This window comes from Sesamum indicum, linkage group LG1 (assembly GCF_026168435.1).
Source record: "Sesamum indicum cultivar Baizhima isolate 11 linkage group LG1, ASM2616843v1, whole genome shotgun sequence".
In the NCBI taxonomy this organism is placed as follows: Eukaryota; Viridiplantae; Streptophyta; class Magnoliopsida; order Lamiales; family Pedaliaceae; genus Sesamum; species Sesamum indicum.
This window is the reverse complement of record NC_142657.1, coordinates 19505398-19524211: the sequence shown is the minus strand read 5'-3', so window position 1 is coordinate 19524211 and position 18814 is coordinate 19505398. Positions and strand designations below refer to the sequence as shown.

At 36.2% G+C, this 18814-nt stretch overlaps 2 protein-coding genes across 2 annotated transcripts; both read right to left on the bottom strand.

Moving 5' to 3' along the window:
- Nucleotides 1–1664: 1664 nt before the first annotated feature.
- LOC105167547 (eukaryotic translation initiation factor 4G) lies at nucleotides 1665–10428 on the bottom strand. Its single transcript, XM_088877891.1, has 11 exons — nucleotides 10252–10428; nucleotides 9897–10114; nucleotides 9551–9678; nucleotides 9179–9358; nucleotides 8968–9041; nucleotides 8805–8861; nucleotides 7458–8243; nucleotides 6928–7314; nucleotides 3705–6841; nucleotides 2296–2490; nucleotides 1665–2203 (listed from the first exon to the last, which is right to left on the bottom strand). Exons 2-11 carry the CDS (start codon nucleotides 10055–10057, stop codon nucleotides 1873–1875), a joined length of 5436 nt encoding a protein of 1811 aa, XP_088734017.1. The 5' UTR covers nucleotides 10058–10114; nucleotides 10252–10428; the 3' UTR covers nucleotides 1665–1872.
- Nucleotides 10429–13127: 2699 nt separating this feature from the next.
- LOC105167578 (metacaspase-1) lies at nucleotides 13128–17257 on the bottom strand. The gene is made up of 5 exons (XM_011087353.3): nucleotides 16749–17257; nucleotides 15161–15491; nucleotides 14248–14368; nucleotides 13936–14160; nucleotides 13128–13357 (listed from the first exon to the last, which is right to left on the bottom strand). The coding sequence occupies exons 1-5, from the start codon at nucleotides 17137–17139 to the stop codon at nucleotides 13298–13300; spliced, it is 1128 nt and encodes a 375-aa protein (XP_011085655.1). The 5' UTR covers nucleotides 17140–17257; the 3' UTR covers nucleotides 13128–13297.
- Nucleotides 17258–18814: the final 1557 nt, after the last annotated feature.

Sequence of the window (18814 nt, the reverse complement as noted above, 5' to 3'; positions counted from 1 at the left end):
CATATATATATATATAATATATGTATCTACACTTATATTAACTCTATTATACTAATAGAGTTAATCACACTTCGACCCCTCTTAAAATATGAAATTATACTTTATCCCCAAAAAATTTGAAATTATAGTTACAACCCCTTCCGGAAATTCCGCTATAATTCGAAAGAAAAATGGTGACATAAACAAAAAATGTTACATAAATTTTTATTTTTGTCTTTCATTTAATATTTTTGTGTATATTTTTATAAATAAATAAATATAATATATATAGGTTCACATCATTATAGTTTTTCTTTTATAAATACAAAATTATTACATGAGAACATTAAATGAGGGATAAAATTAAAAATGAGAATAATTACAATCCTCCCACTGAGGTTTAATTAATTATATTTAGACCTTTATGGTTTGAGAAATTTAATCTAATATTCCTAAAATTTCTATTTGTCTAACAATCAGTTACCTCCATTAGTCAAAATTTACTAAATTTATTAATATTAATAAAAAGATCAAATGAAAATTAATTATTTAGTAATCAAAATATTATTTTAAAACTCAATATGTGCGTTATAAATTAAAGATACTATTTCAATAGAGTTTATAAATATGAATTGTAAAATACATATACATATATTGTATATGGTTATTATAGAGGGATAATTACATTCTCCTCCTTTGAGGGTTGGTATAATTACACATAGATCCCTCATGGTTTGAGAAATTATATCTAATATTCATGAGGTTTACTTCCTTTTAACAAATAAACATTAGTCAAAATTCATCGAATTTGTTAATTAACAAAAAAAAGTTAAAAAATATATATATTACCCCCGATTGACTTATTACTAATTTACAGAATATTAAATATTTTTTTATGACCAAATTATTATCATACGTCTCCACATGTTATGCATGTGGGGAGGTATACTTTCACCGTTATAAGAGTAGTGCAGTTTGGAAAAAAAACTATTTAATTTGCAATAAGTCAATCGAGGGTAAATGTCAATTTTATTTATTTTTTTTGTTAATATTAGCAAATCTAATGAATTTTAACTAATAGAGGACTTATTTGTTATATGTAATTTCTCAAATTACAAGATTTATGTGCGATTGCATCAAACATTAAGGGAGGAAAGTGTAATTATCCATATCATCAATGAAGGAATCAATTGATATCATGAAATTTTTCTTGGAAAATGGGATAAATTCAATTTGCTCAAATAATTTTTTTGATATACAAGACTAAACATAAATGGAATCACATATTAAAAAAAGATTTAGGACAAATCAAGTGTGTGGAGGGCAATTTTGCCATTTCCTTGTCTGCTCAAATAGTAGTAAATTAAACAACCAAAATATAAAAAATGACCAACTTTAAATTAAAATGATTAATACTTGATACCAAAGGCAATAGATACAGAATTGTTATGTATACACATGATTGCACCAAGACAAGATTTGAAAGAGTTCCACTCTTCCCATACAATACAAACATGTGAAGCTGCAAAAATCAAACACCTCCGATTTAGCATATAATGAATAAGTCCTCAAGTGTAGTTAACTCCTCCCTTCTTATCCTTTATCTCTTCCAGAATAGATCAATTTAGTTTCTACATTCTTCTATGTAGAGCACTAGCATATGGTAAAGAAGAAGACATTGCTGATGCAGATAAGTTGATGCTCAATTGCTCCTTGCAAACATTGTAAACAGTTACTCGGCAAAAATTATATGGAAACCATGAAGATTTTTGCCCTACATAACCGCCCTATCGGCCCAGAATTAAATATTTATATATATCAGAAACTTTAGAACTGTGACCTAACAAAACAAGAAATAGATCTTCTACCAGATACAATGAGCATCCCTATCCTCTAAATGAACTTGTCTATTCTCAGTGACTTGTTAGAGCCTGCAGGTCTGAAGTTCTCTAGCCGCAGATTGGAGCTTGAACAAATCTCATTCAATACAGAGTCACCTTTTTCCGATTTGATTATATCCAAGACACTTCCAAGGACTTCAGCTGCAAGCCCTATTTCTACAAGCTGACCTTGCTCTTCCCCACCTTCATATATCAATCTCCCAATTTCAGAAAGTGAAATGACATTTTCCATCACGACTTTGGCAAAGATACGACCAAGGAACTCTGCTGCTCTAGGGGCATCATTCACAGCATCCTCCAACACAGCAAGAACAGACTCAAACCTGTCAAAGGAAGAATATGACAAAATTCAGTCAGACAAGGTTAAATAGAACTAAGAGATATTAGTCGTCATAATATACTGGACCTAGCATACCCTTTAATGAGTTGATCTTCACTTATCATCCCGTGTCGAGGTTTCGTAAGATTGATCAGTAACTTTGTCAAGAGGTCTCTCTCGACATCTTTCCTCTCAAAAGAATCGGTAACCCAGATAGAGATCATAGATGGATAAAAGCTGGGGCTGTTCAAATCCTTGATGCACAAAGCAACCTCATTCTCATCTCTTGCACTAGAAAAAACCGGATGAATTTTCATGTGAGATAGACTGAAAGGAGAAACTAATCTATCTTAACCAAAATAGAGTTAATAAAAGCCAGCAGAACTGAACAGATCCCAAAAACAATATTTCACGCAACACAAGCACAAAAAGAAGATGATATACACAGGCATCCATCCTTGGGCATAGTTGTTGATATAACATGTACAATCACTTACCCAAGATGATATTACGCAAAAATAAATATCATGCGAAGTGTTTTACCTCTAGCGTTCAGGAAATTTCTCTAAAAGGGAGTAAACTGCTGAGAACGAAACATTGAAAAGAAAAAGTGAATGTCATATGACTCTCAAGATGAATAACCACCCATATTCTCAAGTGCCTCAACAAACTCGCACATTCCTGTCTCCCCAAGTGACCCACACAAGCATACATGGGGAATAAACATCAAAATCTTTTATTCCAGTGCTCAACATTTAACACATCTAACATAAACGGGTTTTTTTTCCGAGGGAGTTGTGATCCTAAACAAAATTACAGAGTTAAAACGTCATCTGCAAAATTCAGCACAGAGAACCAAATGGGGGTGTCATTAGGTTGATGATCACAAAGGTACATATGAAAAGGAGAGAAGAAAAAAGTACATACACATTCTCATTGACTCATTCCTGTAAAGATTCCATGCAACAATTAAGTTTTCGAGGATCTACAGAACATAATACATGATGATCATTATCCGTACATCAGCAAATACAAATGGGTTCCAGAAAAACTCGTAAAATACACTAGTGACCATCCAGTTTTACTTTGTCAGCTCCAATAGTAGAAGAGTTATATAAGATATTCAACCCTCAAAGTTGGGACATTATTAGTTCTTCTCCTTGTCATGCAGTATCACAAATTCACAATCAAGAACACACAGCAGCTAACCTTGTAACAGAGTAAAGAAGATAGGAGTCTTCAAACATGGCTATTATTGATTCAATTCCCACCTTTAGAGAGAGAAAAAGATGTTTAAAGGATTGAAGAATTTAATGAGGCTGATAAGAGACAGGAGAACAAACAAAGTTACTTTTCATGCATTGTTGACATGACAAAGAACATAAGTAGCATCACTTGCACACACAAGACCATCAGATTCCTAACGCTAATTAACTTCTCAAATATGTGATTTTAATCAGCAAAATCACAAAACAATAAAATAACATGTCAAATTCCAAAAATACCTGTAGAATTCTCTGATTGCAGCCACAGACTTGTCCCGCAAGCGCTCTTCCGACCACAATTTATCTGAAGACACATTTTGTGTGCTTGTAGTTGGCCCACCTCGAGCAGGTGGAGAAGTAGGCATAGATCTATCAAAAGTGCTGTCTGTATTTCTAACCTCTCTATTCCCATAGGACATATTTCGCTCTGGAGGATGTGAATGGTCATAATTGGGAGCAGCAGCAAACCTGTCTGGCATATATCTTGGCATCAGATCTTCTCTTTGGCCATAAGCCGCCCGTTCGGACATGGAACTAAATCCATTGGGGCCAGGTCCCATCCTCCGTGCATCTCCAGGACTTGGCATCTCAGCCAAAGGAACGCTAGGTGCTGATGGCTGCCCTCTGTAGGCCATCCCCTTTGCAAGGCCACCTTGGGGCCCAAGAGTTATGGAATCATCACCGAGGGGTCTCTGGGGCAGAGGAACAGACATGGTCCTGTTCTCAAAGGAATGCCTCTCATCCATCCGAACATCCTGAGAACCATAACCGCGTAGTTGTGGGGGAACAGCACGGAAACCACCAATCTGAGAACCTGGCGGAGATAACATACCAGGGGATCTAGGGCCAAAATCCATAGGTGGACCCCTTCGAACAGAACTAGCCATGCTGGGAGCACGACCCAGCCTACTTGCTTGTGTCTGCCGCTCTTGAGCGGCATCGCGGTGTACCTCCTCAATCTTTTTCGGACCTTCAACTTTCCTCCTCTGTTGCCACTTATTCTTTCTCAGATCGATAGCATCTTTTAGCATGAATCTGACCCTGGACGAAAGCTTCATATTGTTGGATAATTGGGCCATGATATCAAAATAGGCATCAATATGTTCCTTTGCCTTGGGGTGATCTATCATCTCCCCAATTGTGCTCATCAATTTGCACAGGGCTTCAATATTCTCCTCATCAGGATTCTGATACTGTCCCAACAACTTATTTAGGCACTCATGCATTATTCTCTCAGTCAACATTCTCTTCTTGTACAGTTCTCCAATCAGCCTAATATTACCTAACATGCGTCTTCGTGCTTGGAGTCTTTTCTCCTCTCTCTCTTCCGCTGTCTGTTTGGCTTCACCTTCTTCCTCTGCTTTATTTGCCTCTTCTTCTTCTCTTTCTCCCCTCTCAAATTCTTCTTGGCACTTGTTCAAGAGTAATCTCTTGAAAGTAATTTTTTCATTCTCCACACTTAGGTCTGGCAAATCTGCAGCAAGGTGAAAGCAGAAATTCGCATACATCTCACAGAAGGTAGGCTCCATCAGAGCTTTGTCAAAAATCTGTGAGATCAAGCGAGAAAGTGTAACAACATTATCTATGTTCAATTGCTTAACTTGTTGAAACAGTTTTTCAAAATTTTGAGGGGTAAGCTTGTTCAGGATGGCCTTTAACTGCCTCTGCTTTGCGTCTTCCTCGTCAGCAACCCTACCTACTTCATATTTCTTTTCAGCTTTGTGCATCACCGGCATTGGTGTCTGAGGAGAAGGCATCAAACCCTTCTGAAAACCAGTGCCACGCTGCCACCTATCAGAATCAGAATTGTTTCTCTGAAGGCCACCATGAGGACCCAGGGACTGCATCGGCCCAGATAAGATGCCCCCAGCATATGGCATAGGTGCCTGAGCCCGAGGATTCCTTAAAACACCATAATTACCTCCTTGGCCAGGCCGAAATCCAGCAATATTACTTGCATAGCCAAGATCTGTCCGTATATCCCCTCGCCCGGACATAAGAGATCCAGGAAATTTACTCCATTTGTCTTCATCTCCCAATCCACTTCCACGACGATCTGGTCTAGAACCACCAATTGGCCTGTCAATTGTACGTCCTGGGCTAGGGTACGACTGCCGTGAAACATGGGCACTAGAAACCATCAATGTATCTGCTATGTCAGCAGTAATTTCGAATCCATCAGGAAGATCAGTGCATTGCTCCACAAATTTTAGGAGGAAATCCCGAGAGTACCTTTTAGTTGTCAATTCATATCCATCTCCATCCTTATCATCATTTTCATTCTTTGAAGTTTCTAACTGCGGACTAGAGATTTCCACAACATCTTCCCAATCATCAGGCTCCACTTTACCCTGAGCAGGTTTCTCATATGGCACGGCATTGTCCTGAGATAAATTAGCAAATGTCTGCTTCTCGCTAATGATTGAAGATTTTTCTGAGCCATCTCCAGATGTTACAGTCTCTTTGTTTTCCACAGGACCCTTATATGCCATATAAAGATCAGAACTCGTACCAGCAGCTTCTGCTTTTTTGTATAATTCTTTTTTTTTCTTTTTAACTCGGGGCATGGCATTTCTCGCCACATTTGTATCTGACAAGGCTTTATCTTTGACATTAGACAGAGAAGGGGGAAGTAACACACAACTACTACTATCAGTATCTTCATTTCCAGGCCCCAAAGCAGCTTTAGGAGGGGATGGAACTGAAACAGGGGCGGACTCCTGGTCCATCAGAGCATGCTTCGCGACAGTTGTTTCTCTTGTGTCAATGCCATTAGGCACACTTGACAACACATCCGGAGAAGTTTTTTCGTTCTGTTCTGACAGACCAGTCACTGACCCAGAACTTTCAGTATTTTGACAACCCAATGTGTGAGTAGATGCAGCTAAATCATCATTCATCTCAACCTCATCAGAGATTAATCCTGAAGATTCTTCTGGCTTTTCTTGTGGGTCTTCCAATAAACAGCCATTAGTGGATGTTACCTCCATATCAGAGCCCTCCTCGTGGTTACCGGTGATTTCTTGAGATTCTAAAGAAAGAGACCTAAAAGACGTTTCTAGAATAGGTTGATAGGATTTCAAACTCTCAGACAATGTGGCTTCTCCTTGTTCTTTGCTCCCCACTGTCTCAGGCTCTGATTGTCTGCTATTTACACCTTTCGTCCCTAAACTTTCAGACTCATCACCTGTCTTTTCTTCCATAGCACCCCCAATTGTCAAATGAGAAGCCTCACAAGAATCAGCTACCATGGCTGATGATTCCTTAGCAGTTTCAGATACCATATTAATTCCAGATGAAGCAGATTTTGCTTCCACATCTTCAGCTTCAGCCAATTGAGAAGGCAAACTTGATACAGTGGCAGACAGTCTAACAACCTGAAAATGATGTGCAAATCATGCTCAAATACAGGCAGAAACTTTCTCAAACTGCGCAACTGCCCCGATAAAACTAGATAAAATACCTGATCATGCTGACCTCTATTGCCTAGGTTTTTATGGTTATCTTCAATGGAATCAGGAGGAACAGCCCCAGTTCTTGCTTCATCAGCAGAGGTGGTTGATACTGATGCAGAGTCATCCTTAGGGGACACTGCAGAAGCCAAAGTGACAGGCTCATCCTTCTGCACATTGGCAGGACCTGACGAGGTAGCAAATGCATATGATTTTGCTAACACAGGCTTTGTCTGTGGCAAAGAGCTCAATGAGGAAGAGTCAACATCCTTATTAAGACGAACTGAATCTTCTGCACGTAACCTTGAAGGTTTAGAAGATTCTTCTTTTCCAACAGATAGTGAACCAGTGGATGGCGATTGCTCTTTCTCCCCACGAGAAGGCGGTTTCACAGTTACCTGCAGGAAATAAGGGGAAAGGAAATGAAAAATAATATACATTCTTAACCCACAATAGTCCGTGCCATGTTAATGCCATGTTTTTATAATAATCACCATCAACTCATATCAATAACAGTCTAAACAGAAAGCGACTAGTTCACCTGGTTATAGAACCTTGGCGGCTGAGAAGTGGGAGGAACCTGAGAACTACTTAGAGGGACAGAGCTTGCAGCAGGAAAGAAGAGCGAAGGGGCATTGTAAGAACTGGGATAAAAATTCATTGGGATATTAGGCGGAAATGAAGGAATAGGCTGTGATTGAGATGGCATATTCGGATGTGACCTCGAAGCCGGTGAGCTCTCAAGCCTTAACTCTTCATGAGTTTCTGGATGTGTAATCTTTACAGTTTTGCGAGAACCACTGTATTTTACAGCAGGTTGCGGAGGAAACTGTGGGGCCATATTTATTCCCATGTTACCCAACTGAGGAGGTATAGGACCCATTTGTGGGGAAAAGTTCAAGGTCTGTCCCTGATGCATCATTCCTTGAGACTGCAGTGGGTGTGGCTGGAGACCTGGAACAAACATTGAATGCTGAACTGGTGGATTTCCTAGAGGTAAGGACATTGGCATTGGCATGGGCAATGATGTTCCTGGCATGGCCTGAGACTGAATTTGAGGATTTGGACCACCAAATTGAACAGGAACCTGTGGTTGGTGAAATGGCAGTTGCATGGTCATACCAGGGATAGGATGTATTGAGGGCTTCTGAGCTTGAGCAGCAGGTGGTGCTGCTGAAACTTGGGCATCCCTCTTGGATTTGGACGCCAGCTGAGCGTCACCTGCATTAGGCTGCTCAAGACTCCCTGCATCCTTTTTTGGCAATTGCTGCTTTGGAATAGATGGAATTGGCATTGCAGGACCGGACCTTAGAGATTCGTGGCGGGCCTGATAGAACAGTACAACAATTTGCAGGCTAGTAAAATAAGCAATACCAACCACCAACCCGCTAATAAAAATGAAGAAATTAGGTTTGCAGATATAAGGTGATGTTCAAGACAAAAACAATAAGAAAGGATATATTTGGAAATGTGATCCAAACTAAACATACAACTAGAGAGATATGGCAACTGAACCTTCAGAATTAATTTGGTTGAGAATAATAGAAGAAAAGGAGGGAGAAAGATAAAAATAGGGGAAAGACATTGTTCTTCTCAAGTTTTATTATTAATAGAAATGACGCCCTTCCTTCATTTATCCATCTGAAGGATCAAAAAATCAAATTCTTCTCCTTTACAGCTTATTATTTAATTTCATTACAGTTTGCAGCATATTCGAGCACACCTGTCAAATTGGGTCCAAAGAAATAACAATATTCAACAACATCCAGCACATAGACTACTATCTTGCACACTTCGATTTTTCTATCGCTACAAGAAGAGAATATGCAGCTCTTATATCTACCAGCTGAAAGCTACTTTAAACAATTGACAGAGGAGATCCACAAACCTGAGCTTTTTTCTGCTCATCCAAATTTGGAGGTGCGGAGCTTGTTCGGGCAGGTATCTACAAACAAAACACAAAATGTACATTCTATCCTTGAGAACCAGAGTTCAAGGGTAACAATAGAGAAGAGAATAGGAGATACAAAGATAATTTGCACTTCATGTACCTGCATTCCATTCATAAAACCAGGACTTATGGACCCAAACTGAAGTGGAAATGATTTAGATGCATCTCCTGGAGCTAAGGAATACAACCCAGTAGAAATCATCAATTGCAACTATAGAGAGAAGATACTTTCTACAATAATATACCAGCAAACAGATATTGGAAAACATTTTAAGAAATTAAAAATAAATATGACCACCAATATACCATACCTTTCCCAGGTGTTGAAGGGGGTTTAGACTCAGAGCTAGCTATCGAAACACTAGATGGTAGAGCTGCAGAGGAGACATTAGAAGGAGGAGCTTTGGGGACATCTCGGGTAAATTTTTGAGTTGTGGCATCCATTGGCTTGACATTTGAAGAGTTACTACCAACTGGTGAGTCGGGTATTCCTAAAACAAGATACATTAAAACAGAAACAAAAGAATAAGAAAAAGCATTAAAATAGCTTCACTTGGCTCATAAGTATCTGGAAAATTTACCTTAAACAAGGGACCCAGATTAAGCAAAAAATTTATTTTGCAAAGACCTTGTCAGAGATCCAATTTTTACCATAGATAGTGCTGCATACAGAGATTACGTACCATGAGTTGGCTGCTGTTCATGAGCACCATTCTGTACTGCACGTGGTGCAGATGGAATAGTAGAATCTACATTAGGGCTTCTTGCACCGGGTTGCCCTACTTGTGAATTGCTATTATACTTCTTAAAACTGCATTTCAAGAACAAACAAAAAACAAGAATAAAATTGCAATTCACCACAATCAAGCAGACACACAAAACCCCTAGGATGTGCATCAATGTATGACCACTCGTACTCACATTCATCATCAGTCAATCAACAAACACACCATCACGTGCATGTGTAAAACCAATCCGCACATTTAAGGAACAAATCCCTAGTTTTATTTATTTACACACAAACCCCACCTCCGGTTAGAAGGATTGTTGGGGGCGGCGGAGGCACCGCCACCGCCCTTAGTGGAGACGCCGCCTGTGAACTGGCGCTGCTGATTGGAGCTGCCGGATCGGGCGGTTTTCCTGTACTGCGTAGACTCGCTCCTCTCAGCCCTTGATTGATTGTGGGACATAAATCCTAGCCTTGGAGAAAACAACGCTTTCCCAGAAATTCAAAGCAATCTTTTTCCCTACAAAGATCCACCGATCAAATCAAAAACATCAAAACTCACTCATTCAATCGGGGGCAGCAAAAGAATCCAAACGGCGAATAAGCACTCAACAAAAGTTTTTCGCTTTATCACTAACCCATTAAGTTATACCCTACCTGGAATGGAGAGAACAGAATTAGGGTTTCTACTGGGAGAAAACAATGGCGGGAACCATGACGAGACGACACCGTAAGAGGGATAAGAGAAGCGGAAGAAGAAGCAAATGAAATAGAGAACTCTGAGTTTATGCTATTAGAGAGACAGATGAAAAAGGTATAGTAAAGATCAAATTTTTGGAGTGGAAAAAAGGAGTGAAATGTTTTTATAGTTAAATGTTATATAAAAACATTTCACACACACACAAATATATATATATAATATAAATTAAATGGGAATATATAAATACCTTAATGAATAAATGTTTAGTAATATAGACAATATTTACTTTATATTCCTCATTTATGATATTTTATATTACTATTTCTTAGTTTTATTTATATCATTTTGTTGGTGTAACAAACTCTCCTATGTCATAGTCAAGATATAGGAGTGCTATTAGGAGACGGGATTTTCTACGTGTTGTGTATCAAAATTATTATTTTTTATTTATCTTTAAACTTTGTAAATTATTCTTATATTTATTACGCATATGTTTTCACGCACTTACCACTTTTATGCAGCATTTAATAATAATGAATTTATCATTGACAGATTTATTTATTTGAAAATATGCGGAACAAATTTTAGTTTTGATATATCAATATATATAATTATAGATGATCAGAGTAGTTTAAAATTTTACGATATTTAAATAGTATTTTGTTTTTAATGCTATGCTTGTGTTGTACACAAATATATTTATAGTTCTAAATTATATCATTTTGTTCAAGTGTAAATTAATTGTGATATTTGATTATTATGTCATATGCAAGCGGTGAGTTGTGTCATTATCAAAATTTGATGGTACAAAAATATTGTTCGGTTTGCGTATGTCGCTTTTTTCTTTCTCGTAATTTCGTACCAAATGTATAGTAGTCCCGTTAGTGTAATTAGGTGCATCAATATAATAGTTTCATTACATTAGTATTGCTATATTAATATAAGTGCTAGAAGTAGAACGCAATGTCGACTTGTAAAATTAGTAAACGTCAATATATAAATGAAATTGTTAAAATTTCATGCAATAGACATATTTTTTTCATTAAAAATGTGAACAAGCTGTTGTTTGCTATATATGTGAACATATGTTTTGTGTCTTAAAACAACAGCCTAAAGTTTTTTTTTTTTTTTTTTCCTGTGTGATGTAATTGACTTGTGGACCAGAGAAATATAGTAGATCACTCACTAATTGTCCACAGATATGAAATCAATAGTTATAATAAATCATATAATGTATTACATAAGGGGAAGGAGTTTCATAAACTAGGCCAATTTCTCTTTTGATTTCATTAGTTATGAAATTAACACTTTTAATTGTGCAACTTAATAAAAAATAGTAATTTTGATCTTCATCCACTTTTCCATTACAATTTAATGGTGTAGGTCATATTCCAACACTTGGTAGTTAAGTATTTTTGACTGGATGGAAAATTGACCCGTTATTCCTACAACAGCATATGAATACTCTATTTGGCCTACTTGATTCACTTGTAAAAAAAAACATGATTATTTGTATTACTTCTATAGTTCTACTTGGCTTCAAGTTACAAAAATATAAAAAGGGTGGATTCAATTTTTGGAGAAAAGAGAAAATTCTTCGTTTTTGTTTTTGTCCTAATTTCCTTTAAAATCCAATTAAATGTAGTTATATTTCTCTCAAAAAAGTGGTCTCAAACTGAAAAACGCATCAATTTTCCCTCAAGCCTAGATGAAAAAATAAATGAGAATCAAAAGTGCTATTTTTTGTACGTTATTGGATTAAAAATACTAATTATATACCAAATAGAATTAAAAGTGAAATAAGTCTATTTATAGAACCAAAAATACTATTTTCTCTATTACATAATTACACCCGTAAACCCAGTATTTGTGAAAGTACTAATTATTTATTAAGTTTAAACGATTGTATTTTTTTATGATTTTCTTTTTCTCTTTTGGGTGCATGGGGATACGAGGGAGGGGGACTACAACAACCTAAGATTGCTTTGCAAGTTAAATAATATCTTGGGCAATAATTGAGAAAAACACATAACTTGAATTTAGTACAAATACCTTTATAATAAAGTATACAAAATTAGATGCCGTTTTCTTCGATCCTAAGGAAACAAGAGGTTGTAACAATGTCTAGGTTTCCCTAATGCAAGTGTAGTATATTTTGAGTTAGCGACGTTCTCATATAGTGCATATCCCGTGCAATAGTCATAAAATTATTCACAAAATACAAGTATTCAGCATTTATCATGCATGAATTACTTATCAATTATTCATATATTCAGAGTAAATGTCAACCAAAAAAGTATCTCATTAAAAAAATTAATAAAATATTCAACTACATTACATGCAAGTCAGATCTAAGTTATTCTTTATGTCTAACGCAAATACACAATTCGAGTTGGTATCTATCATTGGGCAAATCAAGAAGTTATATTTGTGAGATATTGACTTGAATTCCCAACAAAATACAGTAATATCGTGCCACTTCTTGTACATTCACTGTGCAATCTCATAACTAGCTTTTGAAGGAAGCATCCTTCCTTGTGAATTTTAAATGTATAGTACAATTTAATCAAATCGGCGCAAATACTAGTTACATCAACAAAGTAAGGTCAAAAAGCGAACCAATCTTCCTCCTACTGATTTTGCTCTCATCAATTGAAACTCATTTAAGTTCAACTGATTTTGCAACAAATCCAATTCAAGCACAACTCTGAACTCAAATCAAGGTTAAACAAATATTTTGCACTACTTGACTCGATGTGTTTACAGTTTGCTATGCATTAGCATAACATGTTGATTGTGGCAAATGAATTAGTCATGACGTTGAGAATAAACATAGCAAAAGAGAGAATATTTCTATTTTGAAGATCCAAAAATGTGTTGTTCCTACAAACATATACTTCATTCTAAGAACTAATAATATAGCATTAGTTCTGAAAGACCCATCCCCAAACAATCCCACATATAAAAAATACAAAAGACAAGACATAAATCGTGAAATAAATATCATAGGAAAAATGGTTTGGCATATACGTCAAAAGTTTCACAAGCAGTCAGTTGCGGCTCCTGTAATGGAACAAGAAGTGGAAAGATTATTAGATGTGTTATTCATTCTAATTCAGTGCTTCATCAGAGGACTACATTTTACTGGGAGAACATAACATATGCAATATCTAAATGATTACCCCGAAAACTGTATGTTTTCACCCTGAACGCGAAAAGAAAAAATAGATCCGACATTTCCAATATTTCTAAATTTGGCCGTCAGATGAATTCAAATCATAGTACATGCAGGAATATGCCTTGCCAGCCCAGTGGAAAAGTTTAAGCTAAGTATTGATTAATGTGGTAACTCTTGAAAATATTAGGATCTCCATTAGTTAGTGGTTATGACCAGAAAGTTAAGATTGAGCAAATGCAAATAACATAACTCCTACATAATGGGAGTTTTATAGATAAAATCTTGGAGTTTTAACATGAACTGATGGTAGTTAATATGCAGTTGCACATGCTTCCAAGATATGATCATAAGAAAACCAGGGCCCTAAGGTGTTCGAAACTCTAATATATACAGACTGAAAGAAATGCAATACATATCATTCTATGGATGCAAACTATTACTGAATGAAGATAAAAAAAAGTACCTGTGTAAGGCGGCCACCACCATTACCTCCTGTAATAAGCATATTCATAAGAGATGTTGCTACCGCCGGCATACCACCTCCAAAGTTAGGACCTGAACTTCCAACACTTCGAATTGTATTACGCATTGAATTTAGGATGCTCCCATATGTGGTCCCCTGTCCTTGGTCAATGGCTTGAATGAAACAGAAAGTCATGGCACCAGTTGAAGTGATTTTTGAAAGAGCCTATCCAAAAAGAAATTACGAGCTTCATTTATGTTTATATAATAATCAATGAAATATCAATATTCCTATCAGCTATCCAGAACTCACAGATGTATCGGCTGATGTTTGATTGTCATCACAGCCACTGAAGGAAATTACTTCACCACCACTAGCTCCTTTCCAGTTACCTGATTGAGGGCGATGGTCCTCCCATACATACTGTCCACTCCTATTTCCAGAATGTTCAAAATGACGAGACTATAGTGAATAAATTAGTATAACTAAGTTGTTATTGTGGATATGCAGTACGAACTCAAGACCACGAATTTAAGTTCTATGAAGGAAACATGCATCTCAATTGATCTTTATCACGAACAGCCACCTTGGGAATGGAGAAAAATGCCAAACAAACTCCCATACCAAGACCCAAAAGCCAGATCATACCGGCAAATTAAGCAACCAGCTAATGCATGAAAGACAACAGCCTAAATGCACACCTGTTTCCCTAGCGCACCCTCATCCACAAAACACCAAGTCATTCTAGTTCAAGGAAAGGCTATTTGAGAATTATATTTTCAATCTGTCCAGCAGTTCACTTGCTTGATGCCTAAGTTATACAAGTAATCGCATACATAACATCTTGAGAAACAATGTCCAGTTAATATAGACTCTCAAGCTAATTATGAGGATAAATATGCGATGCCTGTTTGAAAACCTTGCAAGAGGCTTGTATCTGTCAAACAAGTGAATGATGTATATCCTTAAAATGAAACCTGATTAAACCAGTTATAAATATTGGAGGAGTATGTGCGGATGTGGGTGTGTCACCTTTTTTTAGCATCTTCAAGCTAACATCCACATTTATCTTCCTTGTTACAATAAGACAATACATTGTTGAAATTTTAATGGTGATACCATCCGTGTCTCTAGAAACAATCGTCACCCAACTTTCAAGAAGATATGACGGAGGTATTAGAGCATGTTAATTTTCAAAAGCAATTAAATAGAGGAATTAGGCTACCTGTTCATCCTGCAAAGAAATGGCAAATCAAGGGCTGTTCCGCTATGACAGGCATCTATTATGGCATGAAGCTTGACACCCGGAGGTATAGGTCTGACAATAGTAGCATTAATTTCATCATCTACAATCATACCCTGTGTTTCGAAGTCAACTGGACACAGTGTTTCATTATGTCCATCAACTTCCTCTCCATGGTAGTCCCTTTGTTGCGACCCATGACCAGAATAATGAAACACCAAGGAATCTCCTGGTTGACATCCTTGTACAAGCCAATGCATTGCCATCCGAATATTATATAGAGTTGGAATTCTATATGGATCAGTCTCTTCTTCTACATTTTAATTCACCATAAGAAAGTTAACTCTAGCAGAGAGACCGCAATATTAAAGATTAACTCCTAACAAATGGAAAAAAAGATAGTCCAGATTATTCTCCAAAAATTAACTCAAACAGAGAGTTGTTACCCAGAGAGCATGCTATTACTTGAGCATCAGTACAAACATCGGTAGGAATGTTTTTTCTAGACTTATTTGAAGAAAAGAGGTTGTAGCTCAAATAGCACACTACTTGAGCACCATTACAAACATTGGTATGATTAAATAAAGTTCCATTATCTTATCTTTTGCATTTCTCATTTTTTGCTAGGAGAAGAGAAATGAAATTCAAACCATCAAGTGAAAGGATCAGAGTTGTCAGTTTGCGATGTTTAAATAAGGTACATTACAAAGTTCAACATACCTGAATAGACCTAGAAACTAAAAGGTTTTCATCGAGATCCCGAGATCTAACTCTTTACAAAATTGCATATTCTAAGCTTCTCAACCCTTGGATGGTTAGTTTCAGCTATGTACAGAGTAAATGCGCATCACATTGAGTTGTCTTTAAAGACAAATCCTTTTCTTTTCTCTTTCAAACTTGAAAGTAGTTTGGGATCCTTGAATGCATTGTCGCCCAGTAGCGAATGACTCTAGAGTCTTATATACCATTTTTGGAGGATGGGAACCTGTTTAAAATAACTTACTGTTACAAACCACCAGTTTAGGAAATTGAGGCATAACTCATTTAGAAGGTGTAACAAGATGAGTGAATATAAAATTTGGATAAAACTAATGTTTTGGTTGAAGTTCAAGTATAAAGATCTTATTTTTCCAATAATTCTTTTTCTTTTAGCAGGCAAGAAGTATTATATGCCCGCCTAAACAAATAAATGACAAAATGAGCAGTATCATTGACTAACAACCTACTGTAGAATTAAATCACTCCTACATATCCTGTAATTTCATCTTATGGATCAATACTAATATTAAATCATAATAGTTTTTACAGATGAAGGGCTTTTGCACCTAAAGTAACTGAGTTTTTCTACAAAAGCTTTTACCTTTATTGCACAACCCACAAAGGGTGGTCAAAATAGAGAACTTCATTCCAGACCTTTTCCGTCGAAGTTTATTCTTTATGCCAATTGTAAAAAAGAATTCGCGAAAGAACGACGAAATAGCCCCAAAAGTACCGGACAAAAGAACAAAATCAAATTGATTAAATAAAAAAGGAAGGCAGAGTGAGTTTTAATCCTTTCTGATCGTTTTACCGGTTAGCATGACGATAGAAGATTCCGGAAAGTGAAACCTATTCGTCAGAAGATACTTCATGCACTTAGCGTCGTTAATGCATCCCTTCAACTCATGCCTAGAAAACTTGTACGATATGCCGATGATCACAGCTTTCTTACGACCATGAGGGTTGGGCGGAGGGCCAGGCGGGGCATGGGAATAAGGAGACGGCGGAGCAAACAACCCATGATGCTGGGTTTGGGAATAAGGAGACGGGGGATTAATCGGGCCAGGAGGCGGAGCCATGTGGCGCGGCTCGGCAACATGTATTGGAGTTATGGCCTGACAAATAGCGCATCGTATGGAGGAGGCCCCCGGCGGCAGCTGCAGCGCGGTGCCGCAATTGGAACAGTTAACTAACATGTACATAGCGGCGTGATCGGGGAATTTGAGGGGCGGCGGAGTGTAGGGGGACTGATCGGAGAGTTTGGCAGTGGCGGTAGAGAGAGAGGAGGAGGAGAGGATGTAACTTGAGAGGGAATCTAATTAATAATAATTGAATTTATTGAAAATGCAATAATTAATTGTACTGACGATTTTACCCTTGATGGTTGAACGGATGTTCATGTAAACAGAACACGGGCGAGAGCGAGGGTTATGCTGAATCAAACCTTCACTCTTTACTTCTTTTAGCCTACCCTTTTATTATTATTGTTGTTGTTTTCCAACAAATGGAGGCAAATACAAATTAGGAAAAATATTTAAATAAAATTCCATCAAATATTAAAAATAATACTTACTCACCGTAAAATTCAAAAGATCCGATTAAAGATTCTGATGAAATTATTTATAAATAAATACGTCAGCATTCCAATATTTAAATTAATATTGTTAATTATAAATAAATAAAAATAAATTGAAAGACTAGCAAGCCCGTAAATATACAAGTAGAATTTATACGAAAAGTACTAAGAGTTACCTCCTTTATATATGAGACTATCTTTTTTGTAGGACATTAATAAAAATAAATTTAAAAGTTTGGTAGACGTGGTCTATGTGTACCATAAGTCATGATAAGTTTTCTATTATGGAAAATCATTCATCCAACTATATGCCATGTAGGCCATCTTTCGTACGAATACGAATTGTTGTGCTCACATGATGTGTGTCGTTCATATTAAAATGTCCGTTGAATAAATGTTATATAAATTGCTGAAGGTAAATTAGGTCAATCCTAAACTATTAGCAAACCACACTCAAGTTGAACATTCGATCTCAACAATTGGGATAGCAACTATTTGGTGTCTCTCCATTTTTTGGTCTGCTTATTTATATTTAATTTATTTTTTTATTCATCCTATATTCCACTTCCTCCATTATCTTTTGATACTTACTTTTTTTTTAATGCATTTTTTGACACTATTTTATTGTAAATGTAATATTAACTTATCATTTTCTATATATTTTGTTAAACAATAAATATTTTTAAAATATTATGTTTCAGATAGTATTGTAACATTTGCACGTACATAGTGTGTGCCACAAATACTAGTATATAATATAGATTAGGAAGACTCTTTTACCTATTTTTAAAGCACAAAAAGACTTTTAAATTTAAAATACAGAGGGTAAAATACAATTTGCCAATTTATTTTACTCGAGACATTAATGAGGTGAATCACACGTATAAAGTTCATCCCATTTTATGATTTAACATCACATTATCGCCCATCCACACTAATTTTTCAAATTTATAAAAAATATCCCTTGTGTATTTTTTCCAACGACTCATACTTAAATTCTTTTTTCCATCTATATATCTATACTAATATATAATTTTTTTTACTTATAAATGATTATTTTTAACACCACGATACTAATTTTTTATTGTTGTTGATAATATATTTAAGTTAATTTTATTTATTTATATATCTATTGGAATGTGATATGTTAGTGTATATATTTTATAATTATTTATTATATTTTTAAATTATAAAAAGATATATAATATATGCACGTAAGAACAGCGTGGCATAATAACTAGTTTACTAAATGAATATTCCTAGTTATCATTGCCAACAGCATACGTGGCCATATTGGCTGT

Bases quoted from the DNA above. Each gene is read 5' to 3' on its own strand.
- LOC105167547 (XM_088877891.1), bottom strand. From the start codon at position 10,057: ATGTCCCACAATCAATCAAGGGCTGAGAGGAGCGAGTCTACGCAGTAC. The intron at 7,315-7,457 runs GTGAACTAGTCG...TATTTCCTGCAG, and splicing joins CGCCAAGGTTCTATAACCAG to GTAACTGTGAAACCGCCTTC. The intron at 2,491-3,704 runs GTATTTTTGGAA...GGTTTTTTCTAG, and splicing joins GCAATCAGAGAATTCTACAG to TGCAAGAGATGAGAATGAGG.
- LOC105167578 (XM_011087353.3), bottom strand. From the start codon at position 17,139: ATGTACATGTTAGTTAACTGTTCCAATTGCGGCACCGCGCTGCAGCTG. The intron at 15,492-16,748 runs GTAAAACGATCA...ATTAAAATGTAG, and splicing joins TTCTATCGTCATGCTAACCG to AAGAAGAGACTGATCCATAT. The intron at 14,161-14,247 runs GTGAGTTCTGGA...CTTTTTGGATAG, and splicing joins AAACATCAGCCGATACATCT to GCTCTTTCAAAAATCACTTC.